This window comes from Sebastes umbrosus, chromosome 20 (genome assembly GCF_015220745.1).
Source record: "Sebastes umbrosus isolate fSebUmb1 chromosome 20, fSebUmb1.pri, whole genome shotgun sequence".
Taxonomy (NCBI): Eukaryota; Metazoa; Chordata; class Actinopteri; order Perciformes; family Sebastidae; genus Sebastes; species Sebastes umbrosus.
The window spans coordinates 15,507,794-15,528,734 of record NC_051288.1 but is presented as its reverse complement, the minus strand read 5'-3'; the positions used below and the strand labels follow the sequence as shown (position 1 = coordinate 15,528,734).

Here is a 20,941-nt window from a genome sequence, read left to right as displayed (position 1 = left end):
CAAAATATTTTCAGAAAAAAAATATTCTGGTGATTCTTTTTTTTTTTTTTTTTTTTTTTTGTTACTGTGTCGAAACTACTGATCTGAATCGACACGGGCTGGTTGGTTGTTGTCGTTGGAGACAAACATGGCATCCCAGAGCAGCCTCACCACTTTGTTTCCTCTCCAAAGCGAGCTGGATTACGCCCTAGATGAGGCTACGACACAACAAGAGAAAGAACAACATATCAACGAGTATTTGAAGAAACTAGACGAAGCAGAGGATCTGAAGATACCCGATTTCCAGACAGGTTAGACCCATGTTACACAGCTCTCTCTCTCTACATAGCAGCAGCTCTACAGTTTGACTTGCTGACATGTCATGACATGTTCATACAGTATCTTATTTGCCTCTCTTGGTATTTAAATACTGTTTTAACATAGCCTTTTAACTACAAGTTGTTTTGTAAGTTAGCTAGCTATCTTAACTGTGGATATAATAGTTTGTAGCAGTCAGTTTCCTCCTGTCCAAGCTATGCTTTCTTCACTTCCTTCAAGTTTGTGTTGTTTTGTAATGAGTATGGCATAATCAGGAAGCCATGATCTGCTTTGTATGTGTCCTCCTCAACACAATCCTATATTACTGTTACTGCTGTATGTGTTTTCTGTGCTGCTGTCCCTTTTCCCTCTCCAGTAGCTCTGCCCAGGTGTGCAGCTCTGTCCAGGTGTGCTGCACTCCTCAAGGAGGTTGGGAAGGAAGTGCTTAAAAGCTCCTGTGCCTCTCAATTTAGGGCTTGCTATTTTGTCTTTTTTCATATATTCTTGTTAATAAATCCAGCAGTCCCCACACCAGAAGCCTCTCTCTTCTGCTGCTGCACACCTGGGCACCTCCTTGAGGAGTGCAGCACACCTGGACAGAGCTGCACACCTGGGCAGAGCTGCTGGAGAGGGAAAAGGGACAGCAGCACAGAAAACACATACAGCTGTAACAATTACCTTCATGCTTCTGCCAATACATTTAAACAAATGCTTCTGGTGTAAACACTAGAGTTGGGTCCTCTGTTGAGGTATGCAGCATGTTGGCAATATCTCAACGCACCAGTAGGTGGAGATCTACAGTAGAACATCAAGAATAAACATGGATGTATTGGATCTTAAAACTGGGCCCTCAAACAATCCCTCATGGCAATTTTTTAAACCAAATAACAGACACAAGTTTAAAATGTTTCTCTCTATATAATATATCTCTTATATTGTTTTTGGGATGTATAGTTTTGGGGTTATCCCTGGCTCAACATGAGGATACCTGACAGAAAAGGTGTTGCTTACCTGGATTAGAGAAAGTGTGTTGAAAATAAATTAATAAAATGAATTCAACAGGCGGTCAAAAACACTTTTGTCTATTCATATAATTTTCTTTTTATCACTATAACTGTGTACTTGACCCATTCATTATAGTATTTTGCATACCCAATTCCTTCCCCTTTACATAGTCAAAGAGACATTTTAAGATATACAATTTCTAACAATACGTTCATTTCCCTTGACGCCATAATCTCCTCCTCACGTAGACCTTAAATGAATACCTGTTCAGCTTTAGACCACACAATAAGAAAGGATTTGTGCAACGCATTAAACCATTTTGGATACCAGACAAGACCTGTAATCATTCTCTTTTTCAACAAATAAAATGTTGAAACTTTGAAATCAGGAGAGCTATTTCTTCTTTCTCATACTTGATCTGTGCTTGCATCATTCTTAAAGCTGGAAAAAAATGAATGAGGGATCATGTTTTTAAAAAAAAAAAAATGATTCAACCTTTATTTAACCAGGTCAAGTGCTACTGAGATTAAGAGCCATTCTTTCTAATGAGACATTGCAAAGCTATGCAGCAGCATAAGCACAACAAAGACCTTCAAACAGGCTTAAAAAGTTTATGTGGAGGCCGGGTAGAGTATTATTTCCAAGTATTTCAGGCTGCATTTTGAGCCTCAGTATGCTGTAAAATATAAAAGCAAATGTATTAATTAATTAATCAAGTGCATGTGAGTCAAGTGTGACAAATGTCAAGTGTGACAAATGTTATCAGACACAATCTAGAGTGCAAGTGAGGTAAAAACTGCAATTTATCAAACACAATCTAGATCTAAAGAAATTAATTTATGGCATTAATAACCACAAAACACCACTCCCAAGTCATTGCTTTGATCCATCAACTCTTTTTTTCTCCATATGACATAAAGGCAGTCAGACCAGACAGATACACCCGTGCAGTGATGGGCACTCTAAAGCGTTTTGGCTGCGCTGTGACTAAACATAATTAATAAGATGACAGCATCATTTTCCACTCTGTGATTTGCTCCAGGCTTGGAATGGCTGAACACGGAGGGGCCTCTGTCTTTGAACAAGGAGCTGGCTGGGAAAGTGGTGGTGCTGGACTTCTTTACTTACTGCTGCATCAACTGCATACACATCCTGCCTGACCTGCACCAGCTAGAGGAGAAGCACTCTGCCAAAGGTACGGACTTACACTGGTTTCGAAGCTGCGGTCGACATGGGTGTCTTGAGAGATGGAGGTGTAGGAGAGTATTTACAATGAAAAAAAAATACCATTTTACATTGGAATAAACCTTTTATGATGGAATATAGGTCAATCCTCCCCAAAGTAGACTACTCATTAGCCTCCCACTATTAACATGAAGCAGAAGCAAAGGCCACAATGAATGACGTGTCGATGAATATATGAGTTAGATTATGATAATGAGAGATGATTTCATATTCATGCGAAGTCTGTTGTTGCAAGGCACCTTGGAAAGCTCAGTTGGTCAGGTTGATCGAAGCCATTTGGCAGAAGGGAAAACTGGGGTTTGCCTTCTGTTTGTTTGGGTTTGATCTCTCACATGCTCAGTTGTGCACATTTTTAAAAGCAATTTTACCACATAGCTATAGAAATGAGCATACCAAAACACATTTTTTTTGTTCAAACTGAAGACGTAGATGTTTGAAAATGGGTCACAAAGACATACAGTAGTTTCATAAAGGCTCACTAATTTTATAAAACAGTTGGGCACTGTAGTCTGTAGCAAACGTTACTCAAACAGGAGTGAATAGCGTATTTGTTGAGGACTATTTTCAGCCATAGATTAATAGACATTTGGTGCTCGAGGGAATATATACGACACCATGGCAGTGTGTGTGACTAAAAATAGACTACAGTATCCATGTTCAAGGTAATGCATACATGCCAATCAGTGCAATGGCGGGGTGTGTCTCATTGATGTGTTTTTTAAAGGTATAAAGCTTTTTGTGGCTCCAAAGGGACATGCATGAAATCTGATAACAGCTGTCACCAAATGTCACTTGAGGGTGAAGACTAAGAGTTTTAAAATGAAACCAAATCCGGAGTTAGAAAGAAATGACTACCAGACTGCTCCTTATCTCGGCTTGAGGCTGGCAGCTATAGCTAGCGGCCTCAGATTAACTGTGCCCAGTGTCTGTAAACAAAGGAATGATTGGTCCCTGTCCAGCACTTGTTAAACCATAGCTATAGTTAGCTGTGAGCCAATTTTTAAAAAAAAAGCTGGAGCGAGTAGCATTCATTTTCTCTGCATGTTGAATTTGTGGAAGATTAAAGGTGCTAAATGCAAGATTGGCAGCTAACGGCGCTAACAGCTAAAATAACTACAACAATGCTGACAATGATAACAGTGTTTACCCGGGGGGAACTGGAGGGTGGGTGCTACGCTCACATGCACTAACATGCATTAAACACATGGATGTATAAAGAGAACTGGATACAGCGTTGTAGAAGAGCTCCCGTTCATTCCTATGAGATTTGCCCAGTGGCGCATGAAGCCAAAATGGCTCGACCGCCGAGTGATAAAGTACCCGGATCATCCGGCGATTATCCGCATCCATCGGGCCCGTAGAGCAGGCGCAGTAGCGTTTCCTTTAACTCTGCCTCCCGGCCCTCGCTCCAGCCCACGGTCTGGATCTCATTCACATGAATGGAGGAAGGAAAATAACTCTGGATTCAGCTATTAGTGCATTTTACGACTTTTAGGACCTAATGATTTAAATAAGGGATATTCAAGTGTTCATACTGGGAAGTTGATTTACCTAAAAAAAATATTTATCCACTGAGTTACGGACGTCTCTTTCCCAATGTAAGTCTATGGGGAAAAAGCCTTTTTGGTCCCAATGGCATCACATGACGGACACAGAAGTTGTAATACCGCTGTTTGGCCGCTACGCAAATTTGCATCAAAGCCCGACGCACTTCCTGGGGGGTTGATTAAAAAGGCACAGGCGGCTGGCCCGGCTATGTAAACAAAGCACAGAAAAACTGGGATTACAACACACACACAGACGGAGAGCGACTTCTTTCTCTGCTCAGGTAGACATTCCTCCTCTATATCTTTATAGTTGTTTGACGCTATATTAATGCTCTGGACATCGTATAGTGCACCTTTAAAGTACACAAAGCAGGTAAGACAAAATACTGATTAGGAATTATTATAAGTTTCAGTCATGTGACATTCCTCTCCTGCCAAATTATTAAAAATGTAATACTAAAAAGCAGCATTGGCCAGACAGACAGACTTCTTTTAATGTATTCCTTCAGATGTACAGGGGGCAGCAGCCTAGCTGGCCTCACTGAGGAAACACTATTCCATCGGTATCTTATTATGTGTCATGCTGCGTCACGGGAACATGTGTAAGTTCACTGGGGCAGAGACGCTGTAGTACATCAACTTGACTTCTGGAGCATGAGGGCCCTTATCTCAGCTGTGAAGAGACAGTAACTAAAAATATGTCCAAGAGCTGCAGTACAGGGCCCATAATTGTACCCTCCTGTAGTTCACTGTATGGCTCTTTATATAGCCGCTCCATGTAAAGCATAATCCCATCCGACTGACTGACTGTCGTCCTGCTGGGATCATCTGAGGAAGCCGTGCAGCTCGGAAATTCAATCGTGAGTGCAGGGCGGGAACACGGAGCGCACGCACTGCAGTCAGTTGCCACGGTACATTATCGTACACTCGCCTTATCTTTGGCTCTGCTATGGGTACATTCTGTTTGCTGCTCTGGTCAGTGAGGTGTGGGAGCCACCCTGTCCAGTCACTCCCACAGTCCTCCCTCCCCCCAAACCCACCCATCGTCACTGCAATCTGTGCTGCTACTATACTGCTTGGCAGAGGCCACGGGTGATGAAATCCACTGCAGATGGTGCGAGTTTGAAGGTCTGGAATTGTGTGCTTTTACGTCTGTTGAGGGCGGCTCAATGATGTGAGTTAATGTAAAAGAAATGTCCAATTGAGTCCATTTATGGAGGACTGTACGGAGGGCTTTTGTTTGCTTTATTGTCATTGGAAGTGGCCTGTGGCGTTGTGCAAAAAAAAAAAGGCATAAAAACGAAATTGAAATATAAAAGCTTTGCCTGTTTTGTGTGACAAACAAACAAAAAAGTGCTTCAATAGAGTCCCACACTGATAAGGAAACAGGAAGGAAACTTATCGAGATATCTGTTATGTAAGACCAACCTCTGTGCAAATTTTAGTAACAAAAAAGGAGCGTTCAAAAGAGCAACAAGCCATTCAGTTACATAACATCTGTCTTCATGATCGTCCTTGTCAAAAGCCACAAATTCTAACCATTCGCTCCCATTGTCTGTTCAATAAGGATAGTGTCAGTAGTCTTTTGATTCATTCTGAGAAATAATCAAGATGAACACTTAACGTCTCAAGGCGCTCAAACATTTCTAGGAACCTCACTGAGATCTATGCTGCATTGTGCTGGAGGCTCTACTAGCTGGGAAACAAAAGCAAGACAGTTGAGGTTTTTGGTTGAATAATCACATCTGTTCTCCTCCTCCTCCCCTATTCTCTTTATCATACGCATCTTGTGATGTTTGTGTGCTTGTTATTGATCACAGATGGTTGACACATTGATTTAGAGGAACGATTTTACAGAGATATTCCCAGAATTCCTAGAAGGACACGTGTTTTATACTTCTATCTTTTAGTTACTGTCACGCAGACACAAAGTGAAACATTTTGTGAGGGAATAAAGCTCAAAAATATGTTCAGAAAATCTGGAAACGACCAGTTTTGGTTGTGAGCTGGTCAAACCTCTTACCGTACTGTTATGTTTGGCTGTTTAATTGTTGTCTTTATCTGTTTAATCTCCCTCTCAGATGGATTGGTTGTTGTTGGTGTGCACTCAGCTAAATTCCCCAATGAAAAGGTAAGTGTTTTCATTGTTTAGTATCTTTTTTTTTTCAGTTGGCCGGTCTGCTTGTGAGTTCTTTCTGCATTTTTATAACTACAAAGCATCAACAAATATGTGTCATTTTGATAGGGCTGCCCCCTCTTAGTCGATTAGTCAACTAATCCATCATTTTGGTCTTAGTCGACTAAGTTTTCTTCAGTCAATTAGTCATTTTTTTTTATGCTTTTTTCATGCTGAATGACTTATTTTTTTTTAAAAACGTATGAGCACAACTCTGGTAAACACAAGATTAAAAGTGGTGCTTTTGTGTGATTCTTTCTGGAGAAACTCAGTTTTTCGATTAAATCAAAGAATCAATTAGTCGACAAAATTGTGATTGTTAATCGACTAAGAATTTCTTTGGTCAAGGAAAGCCCTAAATTTTGAGTATGATGGAAGACAGCATGAACCACTCTTTCCCCAAGCAAGAAATCAAAGCATCAATCTGTAATGTCACACCAGTATGAGATATCAGACAATATCTATTAGAAGTATCATATCTAAAATGATTTTTGTTATCGGTTTAAGACCAGACAACATGCTCAGATTTTCAGAAAATCCTCCTGATACTGTCAATCTCTCTTTTCTCTTTTATCCTTGATGAAGCTGTTTGATGCTTTCTTTCACGCACGATAGTGTCGACTTTCAGTTTTGGACTTTTGGTCAGGTAAAACAAGCACTTAGAAGATGTCACCTTGGGCTCTTGGAAATTAGAGTCGATAATGAAAATAATTTATGAATGAATAGCTCTTACATTCAGCAACAGATTCACAGCTCTTCGTTCATTTGTTTATGCTGGTCTCCAACCTTTCCAAAGGTCCTGGACAACGTCCGCAGCGCCGTGCTGCGCTACGACATCTGCCACCCAGTGGTGAACGACAGCGAGGCACAACTCTGGCACGAACTGGAGGTGTCCTGCTGGCCCACGCTGGTCTTGTTGGGCCCACGCGGCAACCTGCTCTTCTCCCTAGTGGGCGAAGGCCAGAGGGACCGGCTGATGCTTTTTACCGACAGCGCCCTCCGTCACTACGGGGAGCAGGGTCTGCTGAAGACACACACGGTGGGGATCAAGCTGTACCGAGACTCGCTGCCACCAAGCGTCCTGTCTTTTCCTGGCAAGGTGGCCGTGGACAGCAGCAAGAAGAGACTGGCCATAGCAGACACTGGGCATCACCGAGTTCTGGTTGTGTCCTCCACCGGACAGCTGTTACATGTCATAGGAGGTAAGAAAGGAGGAAACAGGATGGAGATATGCAGTACATTGATGTGGATATTTAAAGAGTTAAATACTGAAATGTGCATTGAATATACACTTTGAAAGAAAGGACATCTTTCTGTTATATGTGAGTTGTGGATACAACTAAAGTATTGTTTTTGCTTTCTGATAGTTAGAAAAAAAATGATATTTAAGCATCATTGATATTTTTAAAGCACTCACATGCCTCAACAACCCTCAGAGGAGCTACATTGGTAGACTGTTTTGTCCCCAGACCAACAGAGAGGTTGGCAACAGCAGAGACCAGTACACACTGGGAACTGGCACTGACCTAAGTGTGGACAAAATGAGGAGGAAAAAAATGCAGGATTTGTATTATTTTCCACTCGTCCCTATTCACACACAGTATGAGAAATTATAACATTTGCGTAAGAAGTTCAAAGCGTCATCTTACATGCAGGATAAGCACATTAGATTAAAAATACATCAGTCACAAATTTAAATCATCCACATACAGAAATGCAAAGCCACTCATGCTCAACCTGTAAATGGAAAAGTATGCCTGTAAATGTCCTTCCTATTAGTAATAATAAAATCATCCGTCATATCTTTTTTTTCTACCAAATGTTTAAGCAGGGAAGATTAAAAATGCTGAAATCCAACTCTTGTGTTAACTGAAAGATAAGTGTGTTTTTAAAGTGGAATATGTGAGGAACAATTAAAACTGCTGTTGCTTAGTAACCGTTCAATGTCAAAAACTTTATGAGGGACATAGCACCACAGATTAGTGTTAAATATCTGAACATGATGAGTCTGAAGATGCACAAATTTCCCCCCAAAGCTCTCTAGGGCTGCAAATAAAGATTATTTACATGTTGTTTATTCTGTTGAATATTTTCTCGATTAGTTGTTTGGTGTTGATCAGTGTTTCCCAAAGCCCAAGATGACGTCCTCAAATGTCTTATTTTGTCCACAACTCAAAGATATTCAATTTACTGTCATAGAGGAGTAAAGAAACCAGAAAATATTCACATTTATGAAGCTGGAATCAGACAATTTTGACTTTATTTCTTATAAAAATTACTCAAACCCATTAATCGACTATCAAAAATATATGGCGATTAATTTAATAGTCGACAACTAATCGATTAATTGCTGCAGCCCTACTCTAATATGACACTGGTGGTGTAGAGAACCTACTAGAAACATAAACAATAGCCAACTGATCTGCCTGATGATGTTCATTGGATTATCTCTTCCGTCCCAGGACCTAAAAGTGGGAGACAGGATGGCGACTTGTCCGAAGCGTCCTTTAACTCCCCTCAGGGCGTGGCCATTAAAGGGGACGCCGTATACGTGGCCGACTCAGAAAACCACCTGATCCGAAAGGTAGCGCTCCAAAACTATCTCTTTAAACAACTGCATTTGATGTCACTGGATGTTTATCTGTACCTTTATCTTGTCCGTGTTTCAGATTGACCTGTCGGAGGGACGAGTCAGCACTCTCGCTGGAGTCGGAGCTCAAGGCACGGACAAAGAGGGCGGCCTCATGGGACCTCAGCAGCCCATCAGCTCTCCTTGGGATGTGACCCTTGGCACGGCCGGTGAGTGTTGTGGCGCGCTCAGACTGGAACTTGAAGGGCAACATTTCCCATTTTATTGTGTTCCTCCTCTGCTCTCATCGCCTGTTGTTTTCTCCCAGCATGCTGCTATACAATCAGTGAGAGAGAGGTCAGTCCAACCCTCTGGTCTCGGATATTTTTCACAGATCAGTTAGACTGAGGTGAAGGTGAAGGAGGGGAGGTCTATTAACAACAGGAAGTGATTACGTCTCGCTCGCTTAGAAAAGGACTGGGGTGTGAATTCTGGTGTGATCACACCTTTAGTTTGCAACTTGCCTATTTAGCACATAATTAGAATGCACAGAAAAACCCACACGGATACTTTTCAATATGTTCTCAAGCAAAACAAAATGACATCGCATACACAAAACATTATAGCTTCCAAGCTTTACACGATCCGCCTTCAAAACCGCTCTTCTGGTTGAAGCGGAGGCCACGATAGAAACTCAGTAACCTCTTTGCCAAAATCCCTCGTTTTAGTTCCACTGAATCATTTTGAGGAACAAAATCAAAGATAAGTTGAAACTATGCAAGTCACAAAACCGCTGTGAAGTACCTGACAAGGTCTTTCATATTCTCACAAAGTAATCTAAGACCTCCACTTCAAAATCAAAGCTCAGCCCCTCTAAATGCTTTGCTTTTATTATTTTGCCTTGGGCATTCAGAGTTTCTTTATCATTCATATTTTTTTTAATATTTATTCACACAGTCGCGCCTTTTTTCATCAAAGCAGAAAGCTTTTTTAACTCAGCTTGTTGAATCTCTCAGCCCCTTTTGTCTCTAAGTGTTGGCGTGTTGCCATCAGGCCTTGTTATCTCTGACCATTCAGATTCAGGATCAGTCGGCAAAGAAGTGTTGTCATACACGGATATGCCATACCAATAAATACACCTTTCAGTCGGTATAGAGCTGTATGTTGTTGCTTAATATGGCAGAATTGTTTTGCTCTCCGAGGTAGTTGTACTTTAATTGAGTATTTTCATTTTCTGCTACTTTATACTTACCTTATACATCTCGGGGTAAATATTGCACTTAATTTAATCCACTACATTTATGACAGCTGTTACTTTTCAGATTACAAGTTTTCATCCCTTTTCCTGTCCAGTGAAAACCCATGAATCTCCTACTTCTTCAGCTAAATAAACTATTTAAGAAGCCTCTGGGATCAGCTGGAAAATGCATCGTCACAAAGCTGAAAGCAGGGCTGTTTTTCTGAGCTCATGATGATCTTATAGAAGAATATCATGCATTGCTGTAGATTAAACTACAGCAGTAAAATGCAACATACACATTAATGCAGCAGTAATATTAATCCAGAAACATCATATATATATAATAGTCAAACCTTGACAGGGACCATTTTAATGCGCAATCGATACTTTTACTTGTAGTACATTTTGCTGATAATACTTACATACTTAAGTAAGGTTTTGAATGCAGGACTATTGCTTGTAGTGGAGTATTTTCACAATGTGGTATTAGTACTTTTACTGCAGTAGAGGATCTGAATACTTTATTCCACCACTGCAAGTCTATTATGCTCAGCTTTAGTCTTATTTATGTTTTGGTCATTAAGTTGAATATTATTTAAAAATGTGTATTTCCTCACTTTAGGAGCATACTACAAGTCCTTATTAGAGAGTTATTTATTTGTTCAAAATGCAGTTTTGAAATGTAACAAATGAATGACTTTATTAGCAATTAACACCACAGAATTTTTCCATTTTAGAAATACGTCAAAAATATAGTATTTTAAAATTCTGAAGGATTTCAAGCACACATTTACATAATGTCATCTGGTTTTCTTGCAATTTTCTTGCCGCAGGTTGATATTTGTTTACTATTAGGCGTCTTCTTCAAGTCCAAAGGGCGTTATAAGAGCTGACCGTTGTAGTTTAAATTCATGTTTAAGCATGTGTTGTGACCTTCTTTGTGACCTTGTTGTGTACTTACTTAAATCAAACAAAAGAGGAACGTGTACGACTGGACAGAGTTGTTTATTCTGCCTGTGGCGTGTTCTGTACTCATCAACAGTCAGTTAACATTTTAGAGGTATATGGGCGTTTGAATTATTAATCAGTCATGAGAATTGAAAGAATTAATTCTTGACATTTTAGAGCCATAAGCGCAAATTATTTTCTCATCGCACACAGCCTGTAAGCATGAGGTAATCAGTCAGAGTCACGTTTTCTGCACAGCTTGATAGATGACACAACAACCTGCTGGTTTGCACATCACCACATGTGATATCAGACCTTTTAACTCCACTAGCGCTGTCCTCTGAGAAGCACATCCAAAAACACTCATTGCATATTCATGATTTATCCATCATGTGTATGAATAATTAAACTGACCAAATCAAGAGGATCCTGCACCTTTTTGAACTGGAGAGCACTACACTGACTGGTGATGCTGTGAGTCAGATGCCGGTGTTGTCAGAGACAGTTCAGTTCAGTCAGAAGGTCTGAGCTCTGTGCTGCTGCATTAAAAACACATCTGAGATGTCTGTAAAGGTTGTGTATTTATCATGGTGACAGTATTGTCTCTGCTGAGTGCATCTGAGGCAGCATATGGTCTTTGTCAGACAGGCGGCAGTCACTTAAACCTGCATGGCTGCAATTCTCCGACTCATTTCTAGCACTCAGCCTTCACTAATCAATCAGTAGAGATATTTCTTTGTAATAGTCTAAAAATAACGGATACATTTATTCATCTATTATCTGTCTATCTATTTATATAGCTTAAAGTTAACATCCAAGAAGACTTTTCACCTTTTAGGACAAATATTATAGCACCACTTCTGTATGATATTGAGGGTGACTTGGCAGACAGCCAAAAGCATTGACACAAGTTTCCTGGTTCTCAACTCAAAGAGTGTGTTTTTGTGTGTTTTCATTCGTATGTGTAGGCGGCGCTGACGATAACGTGCTGTGGATCGCCATGGCAGGGACCCACCAGATCTGGGCTTTGTTCCTAGCGGATGGGAAGCTGCCCAAAGGAAGGTGAGAGACTGGTACATGACCACCATGGCCACTTGGCAGCAGCCTCCCTTCTAAGCCACTAATAACTCTTAAAGAATTAAAAGCAAATTCAAATCAAAACAAATGAGCTCTACATAATCAAGCAATGTATTGATTCTATTTTACGTCGTAAAACAGTGAGTCCAAGGCGGGGACGTGCGTGCGATGGGCGGGCAGCGGCAGCGAGGAGAACCGAAACAACTCCTACCCCCACAGGGCTGGCTTTGCTCAACCTTCAGGCCTGGCTTCAGCCCCAGAGGAGCCCTGGGGCTGCCTGTACGTGGCCGATAGCGAAAGCAGCACCGTCCGCACGCTGGCACTGAAGGACGGGGCCGTCAAGCTGCTGGTCGGCGGAGAGAGGGACCCCCTGGTGGGTGTGCAACAGTTGATGGATGGATGAATTTATAACTAGATGAATGGATTTCTTAAAACAACTTTTTCTTTCTACTACTAGATACCTTTAAGTTTATTTCATTACATTATTATAGTGGTTTATAATAATTACTTTTGCCACAGAGAAGAAGCATTAAGTGGCTTTAATGAAGTTTCCTTCTTTGGTTAATTTAACGTCCATACATTCTCTTATACTTAGGGTTACTTTTGTCCATTTTAGTGTTCCTGTAAAAGGAGATTTTATTATCTAATAATATTTAATACAATGCAGTAAACAGCAGTTTGAACAGAAGGTAAGAAATCAAAAGCAGACTGCAAGAATGGAATAACCTCTCAAGGATAACATGTCCAGTACCTAGCCCTGCCCCCATCCATCCACAGCAAACACACACTGTAAAACCTGCACATTGATCCACTACATGTCCAGCCAGAGAAACGTCTCAGACAATTAAGAAGAAACATGTTGCCCACAGGTTTGGAGCAGCACTCCGAGGCAATCACAAGGTTTCAAGGCCATTTCTCTATAGATAGAAAATATTGATTTAAAAAAAAGATAAATAAACACAGCCACTCTTGTTTGTGTCTGAAACAAAGCTTCAATACAATTTTTGGTGGTACTTTTGCGTCCTCACAGCCGTTCCGCTGTAATTTTTTTTTTTTTTTTATCTTGCCACACTGGTGTATTTTTGGAAAGTCCCAAGAGCGCTAAAGCTGGTAGTCACCCATGAGAGTGGAGAGTAATTAACTGGAGAGTCATATACAGTTTATTCAACATGGCAGTGAGTCAGCAACAACCATTGATATATATATATATATATAGTCTGCTGTCCATAGATATTCAAGCTATTTAATTGAGACAATGGGACAAAAAACCTGGAACAGGATTAAAGCTGTTACAAGTAAATGTAAAAGTTAGATGAGAAGATGACATGAGAGTAATATCGATCTTCTCATCAAACTGTCAGCAAGAACAACAAGGGTATTTCCCAATATGTTGAACTGTTCATTTATATTTCAATTCAATTCATTAATTTTTCTGTGTTAAAACCTAAGCTTTTAAAAATACCTGTATTTCTTTCAAATGAAAATCTCGAAGTTAGTAAGTCAGGAACAGTAGGTATCTTTGTATAGACAAAGTGCTGTGTTTCAGTACTTCTTTTTACCCCATTCTTTTTCTGTCTTTAGTTTGAGCATTTTCCTTCACACTGCAGAACGTTTTCATATTTCTGCTAACAGCTGCATCGCAATCTGAAACAGAGGTCACACTCCTGCAGTGAAGGTGAACGTCTGAGCACAAGTGAACCCGCTGGCTTTTGGAGTGATTGTGCTGGTGCAATAACAGATTTTTCCAAAGATTCAGTTGTCTTTTTTCAGCTGCCTCTATATCATTTTATTAAGATTTTTACACACATACAAAAATAATAAAAAAATGAAAATATAAGCCATGTAAAATCCTTATACGCGTAAAGAAAACAAAATACACAAAAGTGCTGAGGTTTAACATATAGTAGGGTAGTTAAATAAACACTGACACTTTTTTTTTTTAGATTAACTCTAACTCAACTCTCTTAAGATACTTTTTGTTTATTTTAATTCTTCCCAATTTCTCACAAATTGGTTGTTAATTGGCTGTAATAGTAATTTATCTATTTAGGTCATTTTGGCCTGAAACAATCTGTAGCTCTAAGAACTGTTTTCACTTCATTTCCTTTTCGTCACTTTCAGAAAAAACAGGAAGAATGTTCTTCTTTGTAATATTTTAATGCCATTTTATATTAATGTTGTACTTTTCTTCAAAACTTCTCAAGAATGACTCATCTAACTGATTTGAGCACAGTACTAAGGCGATTTAAAGATATTGTTATCTTTCTGGTGTTTCTTACAAGTGTGGTATATTAATTCTCGTCTTACTTATTCTTATATGAATTATTCAGAAACTTTTTAAAATAATGAACCAATGTCGCTTTCATGTTTTTATTTCAAGTGTTCTTCAAATGAACGCTGGTCGTTTACAGTATATGGGAGAGGCTTCGGCTTGGATTTTCAAAAAGAAAGTCCTTTATCTTGATGGTTAAAAAAGCCTCTCTTTATTCTCTATTCCAAAAATGATCATGTTTTAAATTCAGTTAGAGGCGGTTCACAAATTAAATAGGATATTGTGTTCTTTAACCCGCATTGAACTTAGACATCACATGTTGCAGTTTGGGCATTTGTGTGTTTGTTTTTTTATATCTTTGTTTGATCTCTTTTTTGTCTTTCAACCAGAACCTTTTTGCTTTCGGGGATGTAGACGGCAAAGGAGTGGACGCCAAGCTGCAGCATCCTCTCGGCGTTGCCTGGGCTCCCGAACAAAGCCTGCTCTATGTGGCCGACTCCTACAACCACAAGGTAACTGTTCAAAGAAGTAGCGTGCTCACATTTGTCGTTATAATGGGTTCCTTTAGGTCGTTGAGTGGATGCACAAAGCGTGTTTCTCCTTTTGATCTATAAAACATACAAGGAGCATGCAGGACTTTTACCTTTTTGTTTGTGTAATTATGTCCAGATCAAGGTGGTGGATCCAAAGGCAAAGCAGTGTAGCACATTAGCAGGGACCGGTGAAGCTGGAGATACACTGGGCCCTGAATTCAACAAATCCTGCTTCAATGAACCGGGAGGAATCTGTGTCGGCGACGGCGGCAAGCTTCTCTACGTGGCCGATACCAACAACCACCAAGTCAAAGTGCTGGACCTGTCCTCCAAGACTGTTTCACTGGTGAGAAAAAAGCTCACTTCCAACCTTGAGAAAGCACTTTTCATTTTGTCCACGTGTGTGTGTGTGTAATTAATCTATCCTGAAAGCTAGATGAGTTTGAGTAAAAGGTCACAAAGAGGGACCATCGCAAGTGTCTCCTTTAATCCAAACATTTAAATCTCTCTCCTGTCTAGTTCCCCATCTCCATGGACTGCACAGACTCAGTATTGCCAAAGCCTTCGGGTCCTGCCAAAGCCCCCACGCTGCCTAAATCAGCTGCCAGGAAGGAAATGCCACCGGTGGCGGTGTCGGCAGGCCAGACCCTCGTCATGACGCTCACCCTGTCGCTTCCAGAAGGAACCAAACTCACCGAAGAGGCCCCAAGCTGCTGGGCTCTCTCAGCTGAGGGTGAGACAAAGTTCAATCACTGTTATTGATGTCGTGCATGTAAAATGTTTTTTATTCAGATTTGACCTCATACCCGCGAAAGGCACCTTGACCATTGGCTAAGCCTCACCCTGTTACTGTTGCTACGCCATTGTCGCATGGCACATAATGCAGTTTACAGTGATGAAAGTGACAGATTTAACACTCAAAATTCAGTCATTTTTTGGAAACAATGGGTCATTGATTTCCACGAGTTGGTTGCAAACTATCAGCTGACTCATTTTGAAAGATTAAAGGGTTTTCGATAGGCATTTTCTAACTTTAACCATTCGAGGTCAATGCCTAACCTTAACCATCTCATAAGAGTTTCCCAAATTGCGGTTTACCTTCTAGACACGACCGAAATAAAGGAGCATCTTTGTTTTCATTTTCCATGAAAGGCTTAGCCCTTATTACAGACAGAACAGTATGATAAGGGAAAAAGTAAGATGAGACTATTAACTAATTAACGCTACATGAGCATTACTTCTGTAGGTAGTAAGTTAGTTAGCCGGACATGCTAAAGTCTGCAGCTTACGTTAGAGCAGAAAAACACACCAATTAATCAAATCACTCTTGAGTTTTTGTTTTTGTAAAGGCTAAAAAAAACAAGAATGTGATCTCTTTGAATATGGAGTTCTGGCTTTTGCTACAGCCTTGTGCACAATACCTACATATGTGGAGAAACTCAAAGCTTGACAGACCTGCTGTGCCTGGTTACGGTTGCTAAGCTGTGATTGGACAATCGCTGTTCAGGGGGAGGGGTTTAGCAAACGGCCAAATTGGCTGCTTTTGTGAAATTGCATTGGTCTCTTCAGTTGCCCAAACTCATGCTGTGCGAGTCCTGATTCGTTAATATTTGTATCGGCCCTGCTATTGTTTTCAATAAGTTACCAAAGTTTGAATTAATGTCATGCTTTGCTGAAGTTATCTTTCACATATCAGGGTCAGAGTTGCAACCCAAACTTGCTCTCTACATTTCTAACGACCCTGTTCTGGATGTGAGCCTCTCATCCTCTCCTTCTCAGCTTTATTTTGGTCAGTGATCCATGATTGTGTCAAAAACATAATGGAAGTGAATGATGCTTAACCTTTTTATGTTATTTTCACTGTACAAGAAGCAAATTCTCACTCTGCCGGCCCACGCCTGGAGTTTACAGCGAGCAAATGGAGGGATATTAGATCAGTCTGGGACTCTTTTAAAGCACCAGTGAGGCTTATTTAATGTACGATTTCTACTGCTTGATACTATTCATATCTTAATCAACAGTAGTCTGCCGCTGTGAAGTGATTTGAGATAACACGTTAGTAACGGGTGATTGTCCGTGCATTAGGTTTGGAACAAAAGTGTCTCCATCATTGTGAGCGATGCAGCATGCAGTCAGCGATATCAGCGGGGCTATTTTTAGAACACTTCGATAAGACGACATGCCTTGGTTCACATAATTAGCTACCAGGCTATGTTACGTGATCCTCCCCTGTCCGATTATACCCCAGTCTAGACTTATGCTGATCAGATCAGAGCAGAGGCAGGAATTTTAATGGATCAAGTTGGAAAGTGCTCGGGCGAATTTAAATTGTTTTTTTTCAGTGGCTTTTTAGAAATGGCTGCCCTGGGACCTCATGTTAGGCATCAGCTTCATTAATCACCGCCAGCACGGCTTTGACGGTCTCCCTGGCATAATATTTTCTCACAATCCAAGTTTCCTTTTCGACTTTCATTTCTCATTCAGTGCTCACGTCTCTTTAGATGTGTATTTGTTTCTAAAAATATCCCCAGTGTTTCAGTAAATTCATGTCCTCACCCTCGCTTTGTGTGATTCAGTGCAGTTAAGAGAGGGTTAGATTGTAGAGGACTCCATTTAGCAGTGCTTATACTAGAGCCAATCTGGTACAACGGGGTGCACCTTGCCACGCTCAAACATAAATTTAGATGCCAGACAGACATTTTCATAAAGACACATTTAAGAATGTGGCACATCAGGGTCAAAACTGAGGATTGATCTTGTTTTATGGCAACGTCGGTCAGTCGGTCCACCACTTGACAACACCTATTGGATGGATTGGCATGAAATTTCATAAAGACATTCATGGTCCCCAGAGGATGAATCCTAATCACTGTGGTGATCTCTTAAACCTTTCTTATAGCGCCATCATCAGGTCAACATTTGACTTTGTCCGGTACTTTCAATTTATGTATGTTTAGTGCTGAACATAAAGTGTATATAAGAAGTGGACATAGTCACCGTGACGTCACCCATTGGTTTTATGGACTATGGTTTTGAAGCCTCAAGTTTGGCATTTTGGCCATCGCCATCTTGGTTTTTTGCAACCGGAAGTGACACCAGAAGGTGGAGCTAAGTACAACCAAATGCTAAATAAGACATTTTTAGGCGACCAAAAAGGTTCTAATTAACTTTCATGAACCGACAACACACTGTGAAAGAGTTAAAGTTGTAAGAAGAAAACAGACAACGCCGTGGTAGTGACCTGTCAATCACAGGGTAGCCCAGCCCTAAAGCATCCCCTGCTTTATGGTCTATTTGACTCTAAATGGGACCATAATTTACTAAATGAACATCATGCTGTATTGAAGAAGACTTGAAACTAGCGATGGAGACCATAAACTCATGTTTACAATGTTTACTGAGGTAATAAATCAAGTGAGAAGTAGGCTCATTTTCTCATAGACTTCTATACAATCAGACTTCTTTTTGTAACCAGAGGAGTCGCCCCCTGCTGGCTGTTAGAAAGAATGCAAGTTTAAGGCACTTCCGCATTAGCTTCACTTTTCAGACCCAGAGAGAAGACTTTATCTGTTTCTTTATTAGCCGGATTGTATCAGACATTCATTTTGTCCCTTTAACACACTACAAATTTCCTGTTTTTTCACAGGTAACGAATGGCTGCTAGGAAGTCAGGTGGTTACCGGTGACATCGTGGATCTGTCGAAGCCTCTCTCCATCTCAACCAAACTTCCAGCTGTTATAAAGGACTTAAACGGCAATCCAAGCTTCACTCTGGGTGTGTGGGTGTACTACTGTATGGAAGCAGGTAAAGCTTGTATGATGAAAGCAGCCTCCCTCACACAGCCTCTTCAAATAAGTGCCGATCACGGAGAGGAAGAAATCACTGTGGCGCTGGCTCACGCCTTCTAAAACCTCTTAACCTGTCTTAGTCACAAAAAGTTAGAGAATCAACACTTTTACTTTTTTCACCTCAACCCCAGCTCCTGTTTTATTCATAGTTCTGGAAGAAGAAAGACTCACGACCGTCACTTTTGACAAAAATGCAATTCATACAAATCTGATTTTCAGCGGAATTTCATTTCAAACTACCCAGAGAAGCCCCTTCTACCAAACAAAAAAGCATAAGTGCTGTAATACCCTTGACTGTGAGTGACAGCTATTGATAGGAATGCAAACAATTACATCCCCAGGCGTGTTATTATAACACACAACTGCAGCCTCAAAATGTATATCTACATAATGGTATATTTATACAACAAATAGACTGTACTGACGAACTTTAAGAGAACTGTCAGCATTCGTGACGGGGGGTCATGTTTCCACTCAAAACTAACCTTCTTATTTATCAAACACTGTCACGGCTGCATAAATGAATGCGGAAAATAAAAGATATTCTATGGATTTAATGAGAAACTTATTATTATGATTATTTAATTGGCAGGTGGTGATGACGGTGTCAGCGGCAGCTAGACAAATAAACTGATTTTCTATCATTTAATGATGTTGTGCGGAGGGTTAAAAATACTCTCACATGTAGAAAACAAAGTATCTGATAAGCTTCACGTTTTTGCCCGAACACACCAGACGGATGTGAATTTTATAGACTGGTCTGTTTATATTTAGATGTTGTGGACGAAATCATTTTTTCCGCACAACTACCAAGAACAAATTAAAATATTAATAGAGCTTATTCTTTTAGTCCCATGAGTAATTACATGGTAGTATTTCTTTTGGAAGGGATATTTAATGGAACTGATTCAGACTCGGAAAAAAAAGAAGTTTTGTTCTGTCTTTTCTCGCACAAGAATTGCTTTTGAATGCTAATATCGAGTTATAAAGAGGAATAAAAGGCCAAAGGTTATCTATGCAGAGTCTCAGCATTAGCACATTAGAAACTTCAGAGTATTAAATCACATTTTCACTGTTTGAATAATATATTTCCATGTATATGTGTGGTGCCTTCAGGGTGCACGAATCAAGCTTTAATAAACATTTGTTTACACATGTTGCCACCACAGACCGAGCAGTCTTGAGTTCATAGCTTACGGCTTTGCTCTTTGTATCCGCTCCCTGTATGACTGATTTATAATTTTGATTATTATTATTTTGATTCACGACACAAAGAGCCCTTTTGATTAAGAACATAAAACATTACTGTTATCTATTCTAAGTTATGAATAAAGTGCCTGTTTTTTGATAAGGGGAAGGCAACCAGTGACTGCTGTGTGCTCTGAGGGATATTGGATTAAGTCTCAAATTAAAATCTCTCTAACAAGCATTTACACGCTGCTTCTCTACTCCACAAAGGGAACAAAGTATGAAAGACATGTTTTAATAATAATGTGTTTTGAAATAAAGTGATAATGTATTATTGTCATTTTCCATTATTGGTTTTTATGAGCTGTTGTTAGAAATGGGTCTGAGAGTGATTTGGTTTGGATCACTCAGCCCAAGTGCCTTGTAGAAACGGTGTTATTTTACGAACGGTGTGCATGCGGTGACACTTTGGCTGCATCAAAAGCAATAACAATATATTTCTGTAATGGGAGAAATTTTTTATTCCCACAAGTTATTTATTTCAAATGAACTTAGCACAGCTTTGTTATCCCTCTGGCGTTTTTTTAATGAGCAGCAATGAGCTTGAGTGGCTGCTGGTGGGAATTACGTTCCTTGATACTGTTTTCTCACTTGATGTCTTCTTCTCTCTCAATGCTGCACTTTAAGATGCTACAGAGAGAAATAATAAAACATTGTCATCTTGTCTGGTTTGTGTGTGTGTGTGTGTGTATGCAGGTTAGGTTTCCTTTAAAGACTGTTGCTGCATTTCCATACAAATTCTTCTCATATTACATATTGCCAGCCTTTAAGAATCAGGTCACTTAAATACAATTAATACATTAATGCATTTAAAGACTGCAGCTCCGCTATGTGAGATATTATCAATAGCTTCCTTAATGAGTTAGCTCCCGACGCCAGGGTATGTGTACGCTGACCTCCGAGAATAGACTTCCTGTTCACAACATACAGTAAAT

General features: G+C 40.1%; 1 protein-coding gene across 1 annotated transcript; it reads left to right on the top strand.

The window, feature by feature from the left end:
• Window positions 1-59: 59 nt before the first annotated feature.
• On the top strand, window positions 60-20,673 carry nhlrc2 (NHL repeat containing 2). The gene is made up of 12 exons (XM_037754965.1): window positions 60-290; window positions 2,345-2,497; window positions 6,176-6,225; window positions 7,067-7,472; window positions 8,733-8,854; window positions 8,940-9,069; window positions 11,996-12,089; window positions 12,246-12,477; window positions 14,766-14,888; window positions 15,046-15,255; window positions 15,429-15,642; window positions 18,556-20,673. Exons 1-12 carry the CDS (start codon window positions 128-130, stop codon window positions 18,816-18,818), a joined length of 2,160 nt encoding a protein of 719 aa, XP_037610893.1. The 5' UTR covers window positions 60-127; the 3' UTR covers window positions 18,819-20,673.
• Window positions 20,674-20,941: the final 268 nt, after the last annotated feature.

What these genes read in the sequence shown, in the direction of transcription:
- nhlrc2 (XM_037754965.1), top strand. Translation starts at nt 128, where the DNA reads ATGGCATCCCAGAGCAGCCTCACCACTTTGTTTCCTCTCCAAAGCGAG. An exon ending in GGAGAAGCACTCTGCCAAAG is followed by an intron (nt 2,498 to 6,175) that starts GTACGGACTTAC and finishes TCTCCCTCTCAG; the next exon opens with ATGGATTGGTTGTTGTTGGT. An exon ending in TGTGACCCTTGGCACGGCCG is followed by an intron (nt 9,070 to 11,995) that starts GTGAGTGTTGTG and finishes TCGTATGTGTAG; the next exon opens with GCGGCGCTGACGATAACGTG.